A 14,948-nucleotide genomic window follows, 5' to 3' on the forward strand; every position below is an offset into this window, starting at 1 on the left:
CAGCTAAGTCCCCGAGTGCGACGTTTAGTGCACACTCGGAGAAAATTTGTACTTAGGCGATTCTCGATCGCAGCTAAGTCCCCGAGTGCGACATTTAGTGCACACTCGGAGAAAGTTTGTACTTAGGCGATTCTAAATCGCAGCTAAGTCCCCGAGTGCGACGTTTAGTGCACACTCGGAGAAAGTTTGTACTTAGGCGATTCTTGATCGCAGCTAAGTCCCCGAGTGCGACGTTTAGTGCACACTCGGAGAAAATTTGTACTTAGGCGATTCGGGATTGCAGCTAAGTCCCCGAGTGCGACGTTTAGTGCACACTCGGAGAAAGTTTGTACTTAGGCGATTCTGGATCGGAGCTAAGTCCCCGAGTGCGACGTTTAGTGCGCACTCCGAGAAAGTTTGTACTTAGGCGATTCTTGATCGCAGCTAAGTCCCCGAGTGCGACGTTTAGTGGAGACTCAGAGGAAATTTGTACTTAGGCGATTCTGGATCGCAGCTAAGTCCCCAAGTGCAACGTTTAGTGCACACTCGGAGAAAATTTATACTTAGGCGATTCTGGATCGCAGCTAAGTCGCCGAGTGCGACGTTTAGTGCACACTCGGAGAAAGTTTGTACTTAGGCGATTCTGGATCACAGCTAAGTCCCCGAGTGCGACGTTTAATGCACACTCGGAGAAAGTTTGTACTTAGGCGATTCTGGATCGCAGCTAAGTCCCCGAGTGTGACGTTTAGTGCACACTCGGAGAAAGTTTGTACTTAGGCGATTCTTGATTGCAGCTAAGTCCCTGAGTGCGACGTTTAGTGCACACTCGGAGAAAGTTTGTACTTAGGCGATTCTGGATCGCAGCTAAGTCCCCGAGTGCGACGTTTAGGGCACACTCGGAGAAAGTTTGTACTTAGGTGATTCTGGATCGCAGCTAAGTCCCCGAGTGCGACGTTTAGCGCACACTCGGAGAAAGTTTGTACTTAGGCGATTCTTGATCGCAGCTAAGTCCCCGAGTGCGACGTTTAGTGCACACTCGGAGAAAGTTTGTACTTAGGCGATTCTGGATCGCAACTAAGTCCCCGAGTGCGACGTTTAGTGCACACTCGGAGAAAGTTCGTACTTAGGCGATTCTTGATCGCAGCTAAGTCCCCGAGTGCGACGTTTAGTGCACACTCGGAGAAAATTTATACTTAGGCGATTCTGGATCGCAGCTAAGTCCCCGAGTGCGACGTTTAGTGCACACTCGGAGAAAAATTGTACTTAGGCGATTCTGGATCGCAGCTAAGTCTCTGAGTGCGACGTTTAGTGCACACTCGGAGAAAGTTTTTTTTTTCTTTTAGACCGGAGTCTGCGAATGCGGAAGAATGTGCAAAAAATTCAATCTGCTTTGTATTACTTCAGTCGACGATCACGTATAGAAGCGCTTTAGGAGATCTCCGTTCCATGCTCACGGCTCGTCCGTTTCCTTGTCGAGGTTGTAGAGTCGATATGCTCCATTGTTCAGCACCTTGGAGATGATGAAGGGTCCTTCCCAGGCGGGAGCCAACTTGTGAGGTCTCTGCTGATCCACTCGGAGCACCAGGTTGCGTGCTTGGAATGTACGACTCCTGACGTGTCGTGCATGAAAGCGCCGTAGATCTTGTTGATAAATGGTTGAGCGAGTCAGTGCCATCTCGCGCTCTTCCTCTAGAAGATCCACTCCGTCTTGCCTTGCTTGCTCTGCTTCGGCCTCGGAGAAGAGTTCAACTCGTGGAGCGTTGTGAAGCAAATCACTCGGAAGGACCGCCTCTGCTCCATAAACGAGGAAGAACGGGGATCGCCCTGTAGATCTATTTGGGGTTGGGCGGAGACCCCACAGCACCGAAGGCAGTTCGGTGACCCATGCGCCGGCAGCATGTCCCACTTCTCGCAGGAGTCGAGGCTTCAACCCTTGCAGAATAAGTCCATTCGCCCGCTCTGCTTGCCCGTTTGTTTGGGGATGCGCTACAGATGCAAAATCCACTCGGATACCTTGGCCTGTACAGAAACCTTTGAATCTGTCCGAGTCAAAGTTTGTGCCATTGTCAGTGATTATGCTGTGCGGCACCCCGAATCTGGAGATGATGTCCCTGACAAACTTGATGGCTGTAAGGGCGTCGAGCTTCTTGATGGGCTTGGCTTCAATCCACTTTGTGAACTTGTCGACTGCCACCAACAAATGTGTGAATCCCCCTGGGCTTGTCCTGAATGGACCGACTGTATCTAATCCCCACACTGCAAACGGCCAAACAAGAGGGATTGTCTTCAACGCGGACGTTGGCTTGTGGGATTTGTTCGAGTAGAACTGACAACCTTCGCATTCTTCGACCATATATTTCACCATTTCATTCGCCTGCAACCAGAAGAAGCCAGCTCTGAATGCTTTGGCGATGATTGCCCTTGAGGAGGCATGATGACCGCAGGTTCTCGAGTGAATTTCTTCCAGGATTAACTGTCCCTCCTCACGGGAGATGCATCGTTGAAGGACGCCTGAAACACTTTCCTTGTACAACTGGCCATCAATGATAGTGAACGACTTTGACCTGCGGACGATCTATCTGGCTTGGACTTCGTCTCTGGTAATTCTTGCCTCAGGATGTATGCAATGAACGGCACAGTCCAATCGGGGGTGATGGCAAGAATCTCCATGATCAAATCAACCACAGCAGGGACTTCGACTTCAGTCGGATCTGTCAAGCTCTTTGGTTGTACTGGTTCTTCTGTGAAAGGATCTTCTTTAACTGAGGGAAGGTGAAGGTGCTCGAGGCAGACGTCACTCGGGACTGGTCTCCGAGTGGATCCAAGTTTCGCCAATTCATCAGCTGCTTGATTTTTCAGTCACGGAACATGGTGGAGTTCTAGACCTTCAAACTTTTTCTCGAGCTTGCTCACCGCACTGCAGTATGTGGTCATGGTGGGGTTCCTTACGTCCCACTCCTTCATCACTTGATTATACCAAATCTGAATCGCCGTCGACCATCAGGCGACGGACGCCGAGTGCGATGGCCATGCGCAATCCATAAAGGAGAGCCTCATACTCTGCCTCATTGTTGGAGGAATCAAAGTGTATCTGCAACACATACTTGAGTTTGTCACCTTTTGGTGATATGATCACAACGCCAGCGTCGGAGCCATTCAACATCTTGGACCCATCGAAGAACATTGTCCAATGAGCCGAGTAGATGTGGGTCGGTTGCTGTTGTTCTACCCATTCTTCTATGAAGTCAGCCAGAGCTTGAGACTTTATAGCTTTCTTGGCCTCGAACTTGATGTCGCAGTATAACATCTCCATCGCCCACTTCGCCACTCGGCCCGATGCGTCCCGATTGTGGAGGATTTCCGACAACGGAGCATCAGAAACAACAGACACCAAGTGGTCTTGGAAATAATGAGCCACCTTCTTCGCAGTCATGTAAATCCCGTAGATAAGTTTTTGATAGTGGGGATACCTTTGCTTGGAAGGAGTCAGGACTTCGGAGACATAATACACTAGCCGCTGAACCTTGTATGCTTTGCCTTCTTCTTCGCGTTCGACTGTGAGAACAGTGCTGACGACTTGATTTGTAGCCGCGATGTACAATAGAAGGGGTTCTTTACTGAGCGGAGCAGTAAGAACCGGCTGGGTGGAAAGTAGGACTTTGAGGTCGTCGAATGCGATTTGGGCTTCGTCTGTCCACTCGAAAGTATCTCATTTCTTCATGAGTCGGTACAGAGGAAGTGCCTTCTCGCAACCCGTGAGCCTTTGAACATCGTGTATTCTGACCGGCCGCTCCATTCGGACGATGGTCCCGATCTTTTCGGGGTTGACATTGATTCCTCGTTCGGAAACGAAGAAACCGAGTAACTTTCCGCTGGGAACACCGAATGAACACTTGGCTGGGTTGAGATTGATATCATACCTACGAAGGTTGGCGAATGTTTCTGCCAAGTCAGTCAGCAGGTCGGAACCTTTGCGTGACTCGACTATGATTTCATCCATATATGCCTCCACATTTCGACCGATCTGGTCAAGGAGGCATTTTTGTATCATGCGCATAATGGTCGCTCCTGCATTCTTCAAACCAAATGGCATAGTGATGTAGCAGAAGCACCCGAATGGGGTGATGAAGGCTGTTTTAATTCATCGGGGTCATACAGACGGATCTGATGATAGCCCGAGGAGGCATCAAGGAATGACAAACGCTCACAACCCGTGGTCGAATCGAATATTTGATCGATGCAGGGGAGCGGGAAATGGTCTTTCGGGCAGACCTTATTGAGATGCTTGAAGTCGATGCACATTCGGAGAGACTTGTCCTTCTTGGGCACCATGACAACATTGGCGAGCCACTCGGAGTGGTGTACCTCGCAAATGAAGTTGGCTACCAAAAGCTTAGCCACCTCTTCTCCGATTGCCTTCCTTTTGCGCGCGACGGACCGACGCAGGCGTTCTCGGACAGGCCGAGCAGCAAGATCCACATGCAGTCGGTGCTCAGCCAACTCCCTGGGTACACCTGGCATGTCAGCGGGCTTCCATGCAAAAATGTCCCAGTTCTCACGGAGGAATTGGATGAGCTCGGCTTCCTATTTAGGATCGAGGGTGGTGGAGATGTTCATCGGTGCAGCGGTGTCGTCCGTCGGGTGGATGCTGACCTTCTTCATCTCTCCCGCCGACTGGAATGCGGACTCCGAAGCTGGCTTCTTCGAACGCATCAAGTCAGCGGGGTCGACTGTCTTCTTGTACTCGTCGAGCTCGAGGACAGCCATCTGTTGATCGGCGATCCTCGATTCCTGCTGCAGACACTCCTCGGCCCACTGCCGATTGCCTGTGATAGTGATCACACCTTTTGGGCCTGGCATCTTCAGCTTCAGGTACACGTAACATGGACGGGCCATGAAACGTGCATACGCCGGGCGGCCCAGAGTCGCGTGGTACGCACTCTGGAAGTCCACCACCAAGAACGTCAGTTTCTCCTTGCGGAAGTTCTTGCGGAGCCGAAGACGACGTCCAACGCGATCTGGCCGAGTGACTTGGCCTTTCGTCCAGGGACGACTCCATGGAACTGCATGCTGCTCTCGCTAAGTTTGGACATCAGAATGCCCATCCCCTTGAGAGTGTCAGCGTACATGATGTTCAAGCCGCTGCCGCCGTCCATGAGGACTTTGCGCAGTCGGACTCCTTCCACCACCGGTTCGACGACCAGGGCCTACCTCCCTGGGGTGGGTACGTGTGCTGGATGATCCGACTGGTCAAAGGTGATCGCAGTCTGAGACCATTTGAGGAATGTGGGGTTGGTCGGGGTGGCCATGTTCTCCTCCCTATTCACCAACTTCAGTCGACTCTTGCTTTCAACGTCAGCAAAAATAATCAGCGTGGCATGGACTTGGGGGAACGGATCCTCCTTGTCCTCCTCATCCTGTTCATTGTCCTTTTCACTCGGTTGCGCTTCGCCGAACCCCTGGATCAGGAGGCGACATTGCCGAGTGGTATGCTTCGGGAATATGGCGTTGCCCTCTTCATCCATCTTCGATTGGATTGGACATGGCTGGTCCAGGATGTGGTTTCTGAACTGCTTCTTCTTGGGGGTGAACTGAGCCTTCCCCTTTCCCTTGAACTTGGCATTGGTAACGGCTGCGGCCTTTGCGTGCGGAGTGGACGGAGCTTTCTGCTTCTGCTTCCGAGTGCTGTTCCCATCTCCATCGGCGACTGCTTTGTGCTTGCCGCTACGAATGCGGTCCTCTTCTTCGCCATTCGCATAGAGTGCTGCTATCTCCATCATCTTGCTCATGGAGATGTAGCCTGTTCGACCGAACTTCAGGTACAGATCTCTGTACCGCACGCCTGCCTTGAATGTGCAGACTGCTTGGTGCTCTCTGACGTTCTCCACCGTGTGGTAGAGGGTTGTCCAACGCTGGATGAAATCGCACAGGGGCTCATTCTGCTTCTGGACACAGTGCTGGAGCTCCACGAGACCAGCAGGGCGTTTGCACGTCCCCTCGAAGGTCCCGACGAAGACTCGGGCCAGATCTGCCCAGCTGTAGATGCTTGAAGGAGCCAACTGGTTCAGCCACTCTCGTGCCGAGCCGTCGAGCATCAAGGGGAGATGTTTCTTGACGACCTGGTCGCCTCCACCGCCGATCTGAACTGCCACTCGGTAGTCGTCCAACCACGTTTCTGGCTTGGATTCTCCTGTAAACTTGCAGATCCCCGTCGCCAATCGTAAGTTGGGAGGGATGTCCGCCGAACGGATGGCTCAATTGAAACACTTGGGGCCAGAGACGATGGTCCTACTTCCACTCGGACGGTCTACATCGTGACCATCGCGGTGGGCACGACCCCTGTCGATCCTCCTCTGGGCGATATATCCTCTGGCGTCAGGCCTTGGATCATAAGTGTCACCGACCGAACGCCGATCATCATGATGTCGGGGCCCGAAGGGCCCACCCCGCAGAGGAGTGCATGAACGGCGACGATCTTTGGGATTCATGGAACGGCTGCCTCCCCTGTGTCGCTGAGGAGAACCGGGGCTGTGAACTGACCGATGCGTGTTCGCGCGAACAGAACTATTGTGGATCCTGTTGTGCGACTGAGAAACCGCCTGATGGGGTTATAGTCCCAGGGCAGGGTCATAGGCCTGCCCTATAAGTCCTACCCAAGGACTACCCTTCTTAAGGGATAAGACCCTTAGTCAGTTCCGACTGACTTATGGACTTCCCATCATCCAGTTGGTAACAAATCCTCCACCATCCAGTCGGAGATGAGCATTCGGAGTGTATCAAACTAACCGACTGGATTCCACTCTATGCATCGTAACCCCCCTGGAGGGAAATGGTCGTACGTTTCCATGTGCCTTTATTAGCATTTAAGACATACGTTACCTGTAACGTAGGCATTTATTCGCCACTACTCCACCCCTGTGCACCGAACCGTTGTGGAGGGTAGCGCATTCTATATAAGCCGCCCCCCCACTGGTGCAAGGGTTAGCAATTCATTGTAATCCATATTCCACTCGACAACAAGCTCCCAAAGCACTGAGACGTAGGGCTATTACCTCCACCGTAAAGGGGCCTGAACTCATACAACCTCGCTGTAGCTAAGGCTCTACCCATCCTTTCGTACCCTACACATCTACTGTCAGACTTATACCCACGACAGTTGGCGCCCACCATGGGGCAGGCGTCTAAGCGACTTCCGGCGAGTTTGCGACTACATCTTTTCATCATGTCATCCGGTGGAGATTCGAGCATGGGTCACGAGATCCTCTTCGGCGCTCTCTCCTTCATCGTCGATGATTCGGCATGGCTTCGGGACGCCCCTCTCAACGTCGAGGCTCTTCCGTGCCGACGCCCGCGGCATTCTTCTTCTCCAGCAGTCGGCTCCAGAGTCGACCTACACCACCATCACGCGCCGCAACAAGCGGTCCCGCCGTCCGTGGCTCCAGCGTTGGGTGCAACACGCCCAGGCGCCAGAACGCGTCTTCACAAGTGGCGGTCCTAGAGTCGGTTGTGGTTGCCCCGCCGTCCCAGCGCTCGGACTCGGTTCCGACTGAGTTTCCTTCCGAGTACTTGGGTCGCGGGCCTACAACAGAAGTACACATGGCCAACTCCCATGAAAGTCCCCGTCAAGCTGGCCGGAACGAGCACGAGATCGGCGAAACATCCGGCGCTCGCCGTCCACCTCGCCGTTCTGCCAGTCGGCACACTCGGCGGAGCAACGTGGAGTTGTTCCGCACTCCCATCCTCAACTTGGCTGCCGCTGCCAAGATAGCCGATTCCCTTCAGCCGACTGATTCAAAGGCTGGCAGGGGGATCGAGCAAATCCGCGCACTGCTGCACACGGCGCAGCAGCAAAATTCGGCGGTCTCCCAGTCGGACAACAGGATCCACAATAGTTCTGTTCATGCGAACACGCATCGGTCAGTTCACAGCCCTGGTTCTCATGAGTGACATAGGGGAGGCAACCGTTCCATAAATCCCGAAGATCGTCGCCGTTCACGCACCCCTCCGCGGGGTGGGCCCTACGGGCCCCGACATCATGATGATCGACGTTCAGTCGGTGGCACTTACGACCCAAGGCCCGACGCGAGAGGGCATATCGCCCAGCGGAGAGTCGACAGGGGCCGAGCCCACCGCGATGGTCACGACATTGACCGTCCGAGTGGAAGCAGGACCATCGTTTCTGGTCCCGAGTGTTTCAGTCGAGCCATCCGTTCGGCTGACATCCCTGCGAACTTCCGATTGGCGACGGGGATCAGCAAGTTTACAGAAGAGCCCAAGCCGGAAACGTGGCTGGATGACTACCGAGTGGCAGTCCAGATCAGAGGAGGGGACGACCACGTCGCCATGAAGCTCCTCCCTCTGATGCTCGACGGCTCGGGCGAGCGTGGCTGAACCAATTGGCCCCCTCAAGCATCTACAACTGGGCAGATCTGGCCCGAGTGTTCATCAGGACCTTCGAAGGGACGTGCAAGCGCCCTGCTAGCCTCGTGGAGCTCCAGCACTGTGTCCAGAAGCAGAATGAGCCCCTGCGCGATTTCATTCAGCGTTGGACGACCCTCTACCACATGGTGGAGAACGCCACAGAGCACCAAGCAGTCTGCGCCTTCAAGGCAGGCGTGCGGTACACGGATCTGTACCTGAAGTTCGGTCGAACATGCGACATCTCCATGAGCAAGATGACAGAGATAGCGGCACACTATGCATATGGCGAAGAAGAAGACCGCATCCGTAGCGGCAAGCACAAAACAGTCGCCGATGGAGATGGGAATAAGACTCAGAAGCAGAAGCAGAAAGCTCCATCCACTCTGCAGGCAGAAGCTGTAGCTGTTACCAATGCCAAGTTCAAGGGCAAAGGGAAGGCTCAGTTCACCCCCAAGAAGAAGCAGTTCAACAACCCCATCCTGGACCAGCCATGTCCGATCCACAGGAAGATGGATGAAGAGGTCAACGCCATATATCCGAAGCATACCACTCGGCAATGTCGCCTCCTGATTCAGGGGTTCGGTGAAGGGCAACCGAGTGAAAAAGGCAATGAACAGGATGAGGAGGATAAGGAGGATCCGTTCCCCCAAGTCCATGCAACACTGATGATTTTTGCTGACGTTGAGAGCAAGAGTCGACTGAAGCTGGTGAACAGGGAGGTGAACATGGCCACGCCTACCAACCCCAAGTTCCTCAAATGGCCTCAGACTGCGATCACCTTTGATCAGTCGGATCATCCAGCACACGTACCCACCCCAAGGAGACAGGCTCTGGTCGTCGACCCGGTGGTGGAAGGAGTCCGACTGCACAAAGTCCTCATGGACGGCGGCAGTGGTTTGAACATCATGTACGCCGACACTCTCAAGGGGATGGGCATTCCGATGTCCAAACTCAGCGAGAGCAGCATGCAGTTCCATGGAGTCGTCCCTGGACGAAAGGCCAAGTCACTCGGCCAGATCGCGTTGGACGTCGTTTTCGGCTCCGACAAGAACTTCCGCAAGGAAAAGCTGACGTTCGAGGTGGTGGACTTCCAGAGCGCGTATCACGCAATTCTGGGCCGCCCGGCATATGCGCCTTTCATGGCCCGTCCATGTTACGTGTATCTGAAGCTAAAGATGCCAGGCCTGAAAGGTGTGATCACTATCACAGGCAATCGACAGCGGGCCGAAGAGTGTCTGCAGCAGGGATCAAGGATCGCCGATCAGCAGATGGCTGTCCTCGAGCTTGACGAGTACAAGAAAACAGTCGACCCGGCTGACTTGATGCGTGCGAAGAAGCCAGCTTTGGAGTCTGCATTCCAGTCGGCAGGAGAGACGAAGAAGGTCAGCATCCACCCGACGGACGACACCGCTGCCCCGACGAACATCTCCACCACCCTCGATCCTAAATAGGAAGCCGAGCTCACCCAATTCCTCCGTGAGAACTGGGACATCTTCGCATGGAAGCCCTCTGACATGCCAGGTGTACCCAGGGAGTTGGCTGAGCACCGACTGCATGTGGATCCCATCGCTCGGCCTGTCCGAGAACGCCAGCGTCGGTCCGCCGCGCACAAGAGGAAGGCAATTGGAGAAGAAGTGGCCAAGCTTTTGGCAGCCAACTTCATCCGCGAGGTACACCACTCCGAGTGGCTCGCCAATGTTGTCATGGTGCCCAAGAAGGACAAGTCGCTCCGAATGTGCATCGACTTCAAGCATCTCAACAAGGTCTGCCCGAAAGACCATTTTCCACTCCCCCGCAATGATCAAATTGTCGATTTGAGTGCGGGTTGCGAGCGTTTGTCATTTCTTGATGCCTACTCGGGCTATCATCAGATCCGTTTTTATGGCCCCGATGAATTAAAAACAGCCTTCATCACCCCATTTGGGTGCTTCTGCTACATCACTATGCCATTTGGTTTGAAGAATGGAGGAGCAACCTTTATGCGCATGATCCAAAAATGCCTCCTCGACCAGATCGGTCGGAATGTGGAGGCGTATATGGATGATATCGTAGTCAAGTCATGCAAAGGTTCTGACCTGCTGACTGACTTGGCAGAAACATTCGCCAACCTTCGTAGGTACGATATCAAGCTCAACCCCGCCAAGTGTTCATTCGGCGTTCCGAGCGGAAAGTTACTCGGTTTCTTCGTTTCCGAACGAGGGATCGATGTCAACCCCGAAAAGATCGGGACCATCGTCCGAATGGAGCGGCCGGTCAGAATACACGATGTTCAACGGCTCACAGGTTGCCTAGCGGCTTTGAGCAGGTTTATTAGTCGACTCGGCGAGAAAGCACTTCCTCTGTACCGACTCATGAAGAAATCAGATACTTTCGAGTGGACACACGAAGCCCAAGTTGCATTCGACGACCTCAAAGTACTACTTTCCACCCAGCCGGTTCTTACTGCTCCGCTCAGTAAAGAGCCCCTTCTTCTGTACATCGCGGCTACAAATCAAGTCGTCAACACTGTTCTCACAGTCAAACGAGAAGAAGAAGGCAAAGCATACAAAGTTCAGCGGCCAGTGTATTACGTCTCCGAAGTCCTGACTCCTTCCAAGGAGAGGTATCCCCACTATCAAAAACTTATCTACGGGATTTACATGACTGCGAAGAAGGTGGCTCATTATTTCCAAGACCACTCGGTGTCTGTCGTTTCTGATGCTCCGTTGTCGGAAATCCTCCACAATCGGGACGCATCGGGCCGAGTGGCGAAGTGGGCAGTGGAGATGTTGTACTGCGACATCAAGTTCGAGGCCAAGAAAGCTGTAAAGTCTCAAGCTCTGGCTGACTTCATAGCAGAATGGGTAGAACAACAGCAACCGACCCACATCTACTCGGCCCATTGGACAATGTTCTTCGATGGGTCCAAGATGTTGAATGGCTCCGGCGCTGGCGTTGTGATCGTATCGCCAAAGGGCGACAAACTCAAGTATGTGCTGCAGATACACTTTGATTCCTCCAACAATGAGGCAGAGTATGAAGCTCTCCTTTATGGACTGCGCATGGCCATCGCACTCGGAGTCCGTCGCCTGATGGTCTATGGCGATTCGGATTTGGTGGTTAATCAAGTGATGAAAGAGTGGGACGTCAGGAACCCCACCATGACCACATATTGCAATGCAGTGAGGAAGCTCGAGAAGAAGTTTGAAGGTCTAGAACTCCACCATGTTCCGCGACTGAAGAACCAAGCAGCTGATGAGTTGGCAAAACTCGGATCCACTCGGAGACCAGTCCCGAGTGACGTCTGCCTCGAGCACCTCCACCTTCCCTCAGTTAGAGAAGATCCTTTCACAGAGGAACCAGTACAACCAAAGAGCTCGACAGGTCCGATTGAAGTCGACGTACCTGCTGTGGTTGATTTGATCATGGAGATTCTTGCTGTCATCCCCGATTGGACTGTGCCGATCATTGCATACATCCTGAGGTAGGAATTACCAGAAGATGAAGTCCAAGCCAGGCAGATCGTCCACAGGTCAAAATCGTTCACTGTCATTGATGGCCAGTTGTACAAGGAAAGCGTTTCAGGCGTTCTTCAACGATGCATCTCCCCAGAGGAGGGACAGTTAATCCTGGAAGAAATTCACTCGGGAACCTGCGGTCATCACGCCTCTTCAAGAGCAATCGTCGCCAAAGCATTCAGAGCTGGCTTCTTCTGGCTGCAGGCGAACGAAATGGCTAAAGATATGGTTGACCGATGTGAAGGCTGTCAGTTCTACTCCAACAAGTCCCACAAGCCAACATCTGCGTTGAAGACAATCCCTCTTGTTTGGCCGTTTGCAGTATGGGGATTAGATACAGACGGTCCATTCAGGACTGGCCAAGGGGGATACACACATCTATTGGTGGCAGTCGACAAGTTCACAAAATGGATTGAAGCCAAGCCCATCAAGAAGCTCGACGCCCTAACGGCCATCAAGTTTGTTAGGGACATCATCTCCAGATTCGGGGTACCTCACAACATAATCACGGACAACGGGACAAACTTTGACTCGGACAGATTCAAAGGTTTCTGTGCAAGCCAAGGTATCCGAGTGGATTTTGCATCTGTGGCGCATCCTCAAACAAACGGACAAGCAGAGCGGGCGAATGGACTTATTCTGCAAGGTTTGAAGCCCCGACTCCTGCGAGAGGTGGGACATGCCGCTGGCGCATGGGTCAACGAGCTACCTTCAGTGCTTTGGGGTCTTCGCACAACCCCGAATAGATCTATAGGGCGATCCCCATTCTTCCTCGTTTACGGAGCAGAAGCGGTCCTTCCGAGTGACTTGCTTCACAATGCTCCACGAGTTGAACTCTTCTCCGAAGATGAAGCAGAACAAGCAAGGCAAGACGGAGTGGACCTTCTAGAGGAGGAGCGCGAGATGGCACTGACTCGCTCAACCATTTATCAGCAAGATCTGCGGCGCTTTCATGCGCGACACGTCAGGAGTCGTACATTCCAAGCAGGCGACCTGGTGCTCCGAGTGGATCAGCAAAGACCTCACAAGTTGGCTCCCGCCTGGGAAGGACCCTTCATCATCTCCAAGGTGCTGAACAACGGAGCATACAGACTCTACAACATCGACAGGGAAACAGACGAGCCGCGAGCATGGAACGGAGATCTCGTGAAGCGCTTCTACACGTGACCGTCGACTGAAGCAATGTAAAGAACAAGTATTGGTGAAATAATACAAAGCAGATTGAGTTTTTGTAGATTCAAAATGCTTCCGCGGTCGCAGACTCCGGTCTCAAAAAAAAACTTAGATGCGATCAAGAATCGCCTAAGTACTAACTTTCTCCGAGTGTGCACTTCACGTCACACTCGGGGACTTAGCTGGGATCAAGAATCGCCTAAGTACTAACTTTCTCCGAGTGTGCACTTCACGTCGCACTCGGGGACTTAGCTGCGATCAAGAATCGCCTAAGTATTAACTTTCTCCGAGTGTGCACGTCACGTCGCACTCGGGGACTTAGCTGCGATCAAGAATCGCCTAAGTATTAAGTTTCTCCGAGTGTGCACTTCACGTCGCACTCGGGGACTTAGCTGCGATCAAGAATCGCCTAAGTATTAACTTTCTCCGAGTGTGCACTTCACGTCGCACTCGGGGACTTAGCTACGATCAAGAATCGCCTAAGTATTAACTTTCTCCGAGTGTGCACTTCACGTCGCACTCGGGGACTTAGCTGCGATCAAGAATCGCCTAAGTATTAACTTTCTCCGAGTGTGCACTTCACGTCGCACTCGGGGACTTAGCTGCGATCAAGAATCGCCTAAGTATTAACTTTCTCCGAGTGTGCACTTTACGCCGCGCTCGGGGACTTAGCTGCGATCAAGAATCGCCTAAGTACAAATTTTCTTCGAGCGTGCACTAACCGTCGCACTCGAGGACTTAACTGCGATCAAGAATCGCTTAAATAGAAAGCTTCCTTCGACTGTATCCTACAAATACACTCGGGGGCTGAGCAGACCCTCATTGAGGCTCATGTGGATGTCAAGACCACTGACAATTACATGAGTAGAAGACCCTCATTGAGGCTCATGTGGATGTCAAGACCACTGACAATTACATGAGTAACAACTCGCTCCGAGTACGACTTGACAGTCGCACTCGAAGACTTAGCCGCGATCACGAATCGCCTAAGTACTCAAATGCCTTCGACTGTATCCTACAGATACACTCGGGGACTCAACAGACCCCCAGTGAGGCTCATGTAGATGTCAAGGCCACTAACAATTACATGAGTAGCAGAACCTCATTGAGGCTCATGTGGATGTCAAGACCACTGACAATTACATGAGTAACAACTCGCTCCGAGTACAACCTGATAGTCGCACTCGAAGACTTAGCCGCGATCACGACTCGCCTAAGTACTCTATTGCCTTCGAGTGTATCCTACAGATCCACTCGGAGACTCAGCAGACCCTCAGTGAGGCTCATGCAGATGTCAAGACAACTGACAATTACACGCTCCGCATGTTTGCCATTGGCTTCACCAAGAAACGCCAAACAAAAAACACGAGCGAAATCGTATCAACAACTCTTTGGCAAAAGAAGAGCAAAAGATTCGATTCGAATTCAAAGTTCACCTAAGGATAGTTGGCTCGGTGCAGATCAAGCTTATCCACACCGAACCAAGAATGTGACAGCCAACAGCAGTGGCCAAAGTTTCTTACAACCAACACTTGGCATACCGAGGTAAAAGTTTTCTCAAACGTTGTCAGGACTGGCGCTGGGACTGGCAGGCTCTACGAACGTGTCGAGGTCGATCCCGTCGGCGATGCGGGTGGCGCTCTCAAGGAAGGTCTCCATGAAGTCTTTGAATCGAAGTTTTTTCGTGTTGGCGACCTGCAACGCCTTCAGCTTCTCTTCACGCGCCTCCTTGCAATGCACTCGGACCAGAGACAGGGCGGCGTCCGCACCACAGCGAGCCGCAGACTTCTTCCATGACTGCACTCGGTTCGGAACCTCCTCCAGCCGAGTCATCAAGCCTTCCATCTCGTGCCGAGACTCATCTTCAGGCCAAAGCTC

At 52.7% G+C, this 14,948-nt stretch overlaps 1 protein-coding gene across 1 annotated transcript; it reads left to right on the forward strand.

The window, feature by feature from the left end:
- Positions 1-12,170: 12,170 nt before the first annotated feature.
- Positions 12,171-12,932, forward strand: LOC123431436 (uncharacterized protein K02A2.6-like; the record flags this gene model as incomplete). Its single annotated transcript, XM_045115210.1, has 1 exon — positions 12,171-12,932. A coding segment is annotated over one exon (762 nt), but the record flags the coding sequence as incomplete, so codon positions are not given.
- Positions 12,933-14,948: the final 2,016 nt, after the last annotated feature.

Source organism: Hordeum vulgare, chromosome 2H, assembly GCF_904849725.1.
Source record: "Hordeum vulgare subsp. vulgare chromosome 2H, MorexV3_pseudomolecules_assembly, whole genome shotgun sequence".
Taxonomy (NCBI): domain Eukaryota; kingdom Viridiplantae; phylum Streptophyta; class Magnoliopsida; order Poales; family Poaceae; genus Hordeum; species Hordeum vulgare.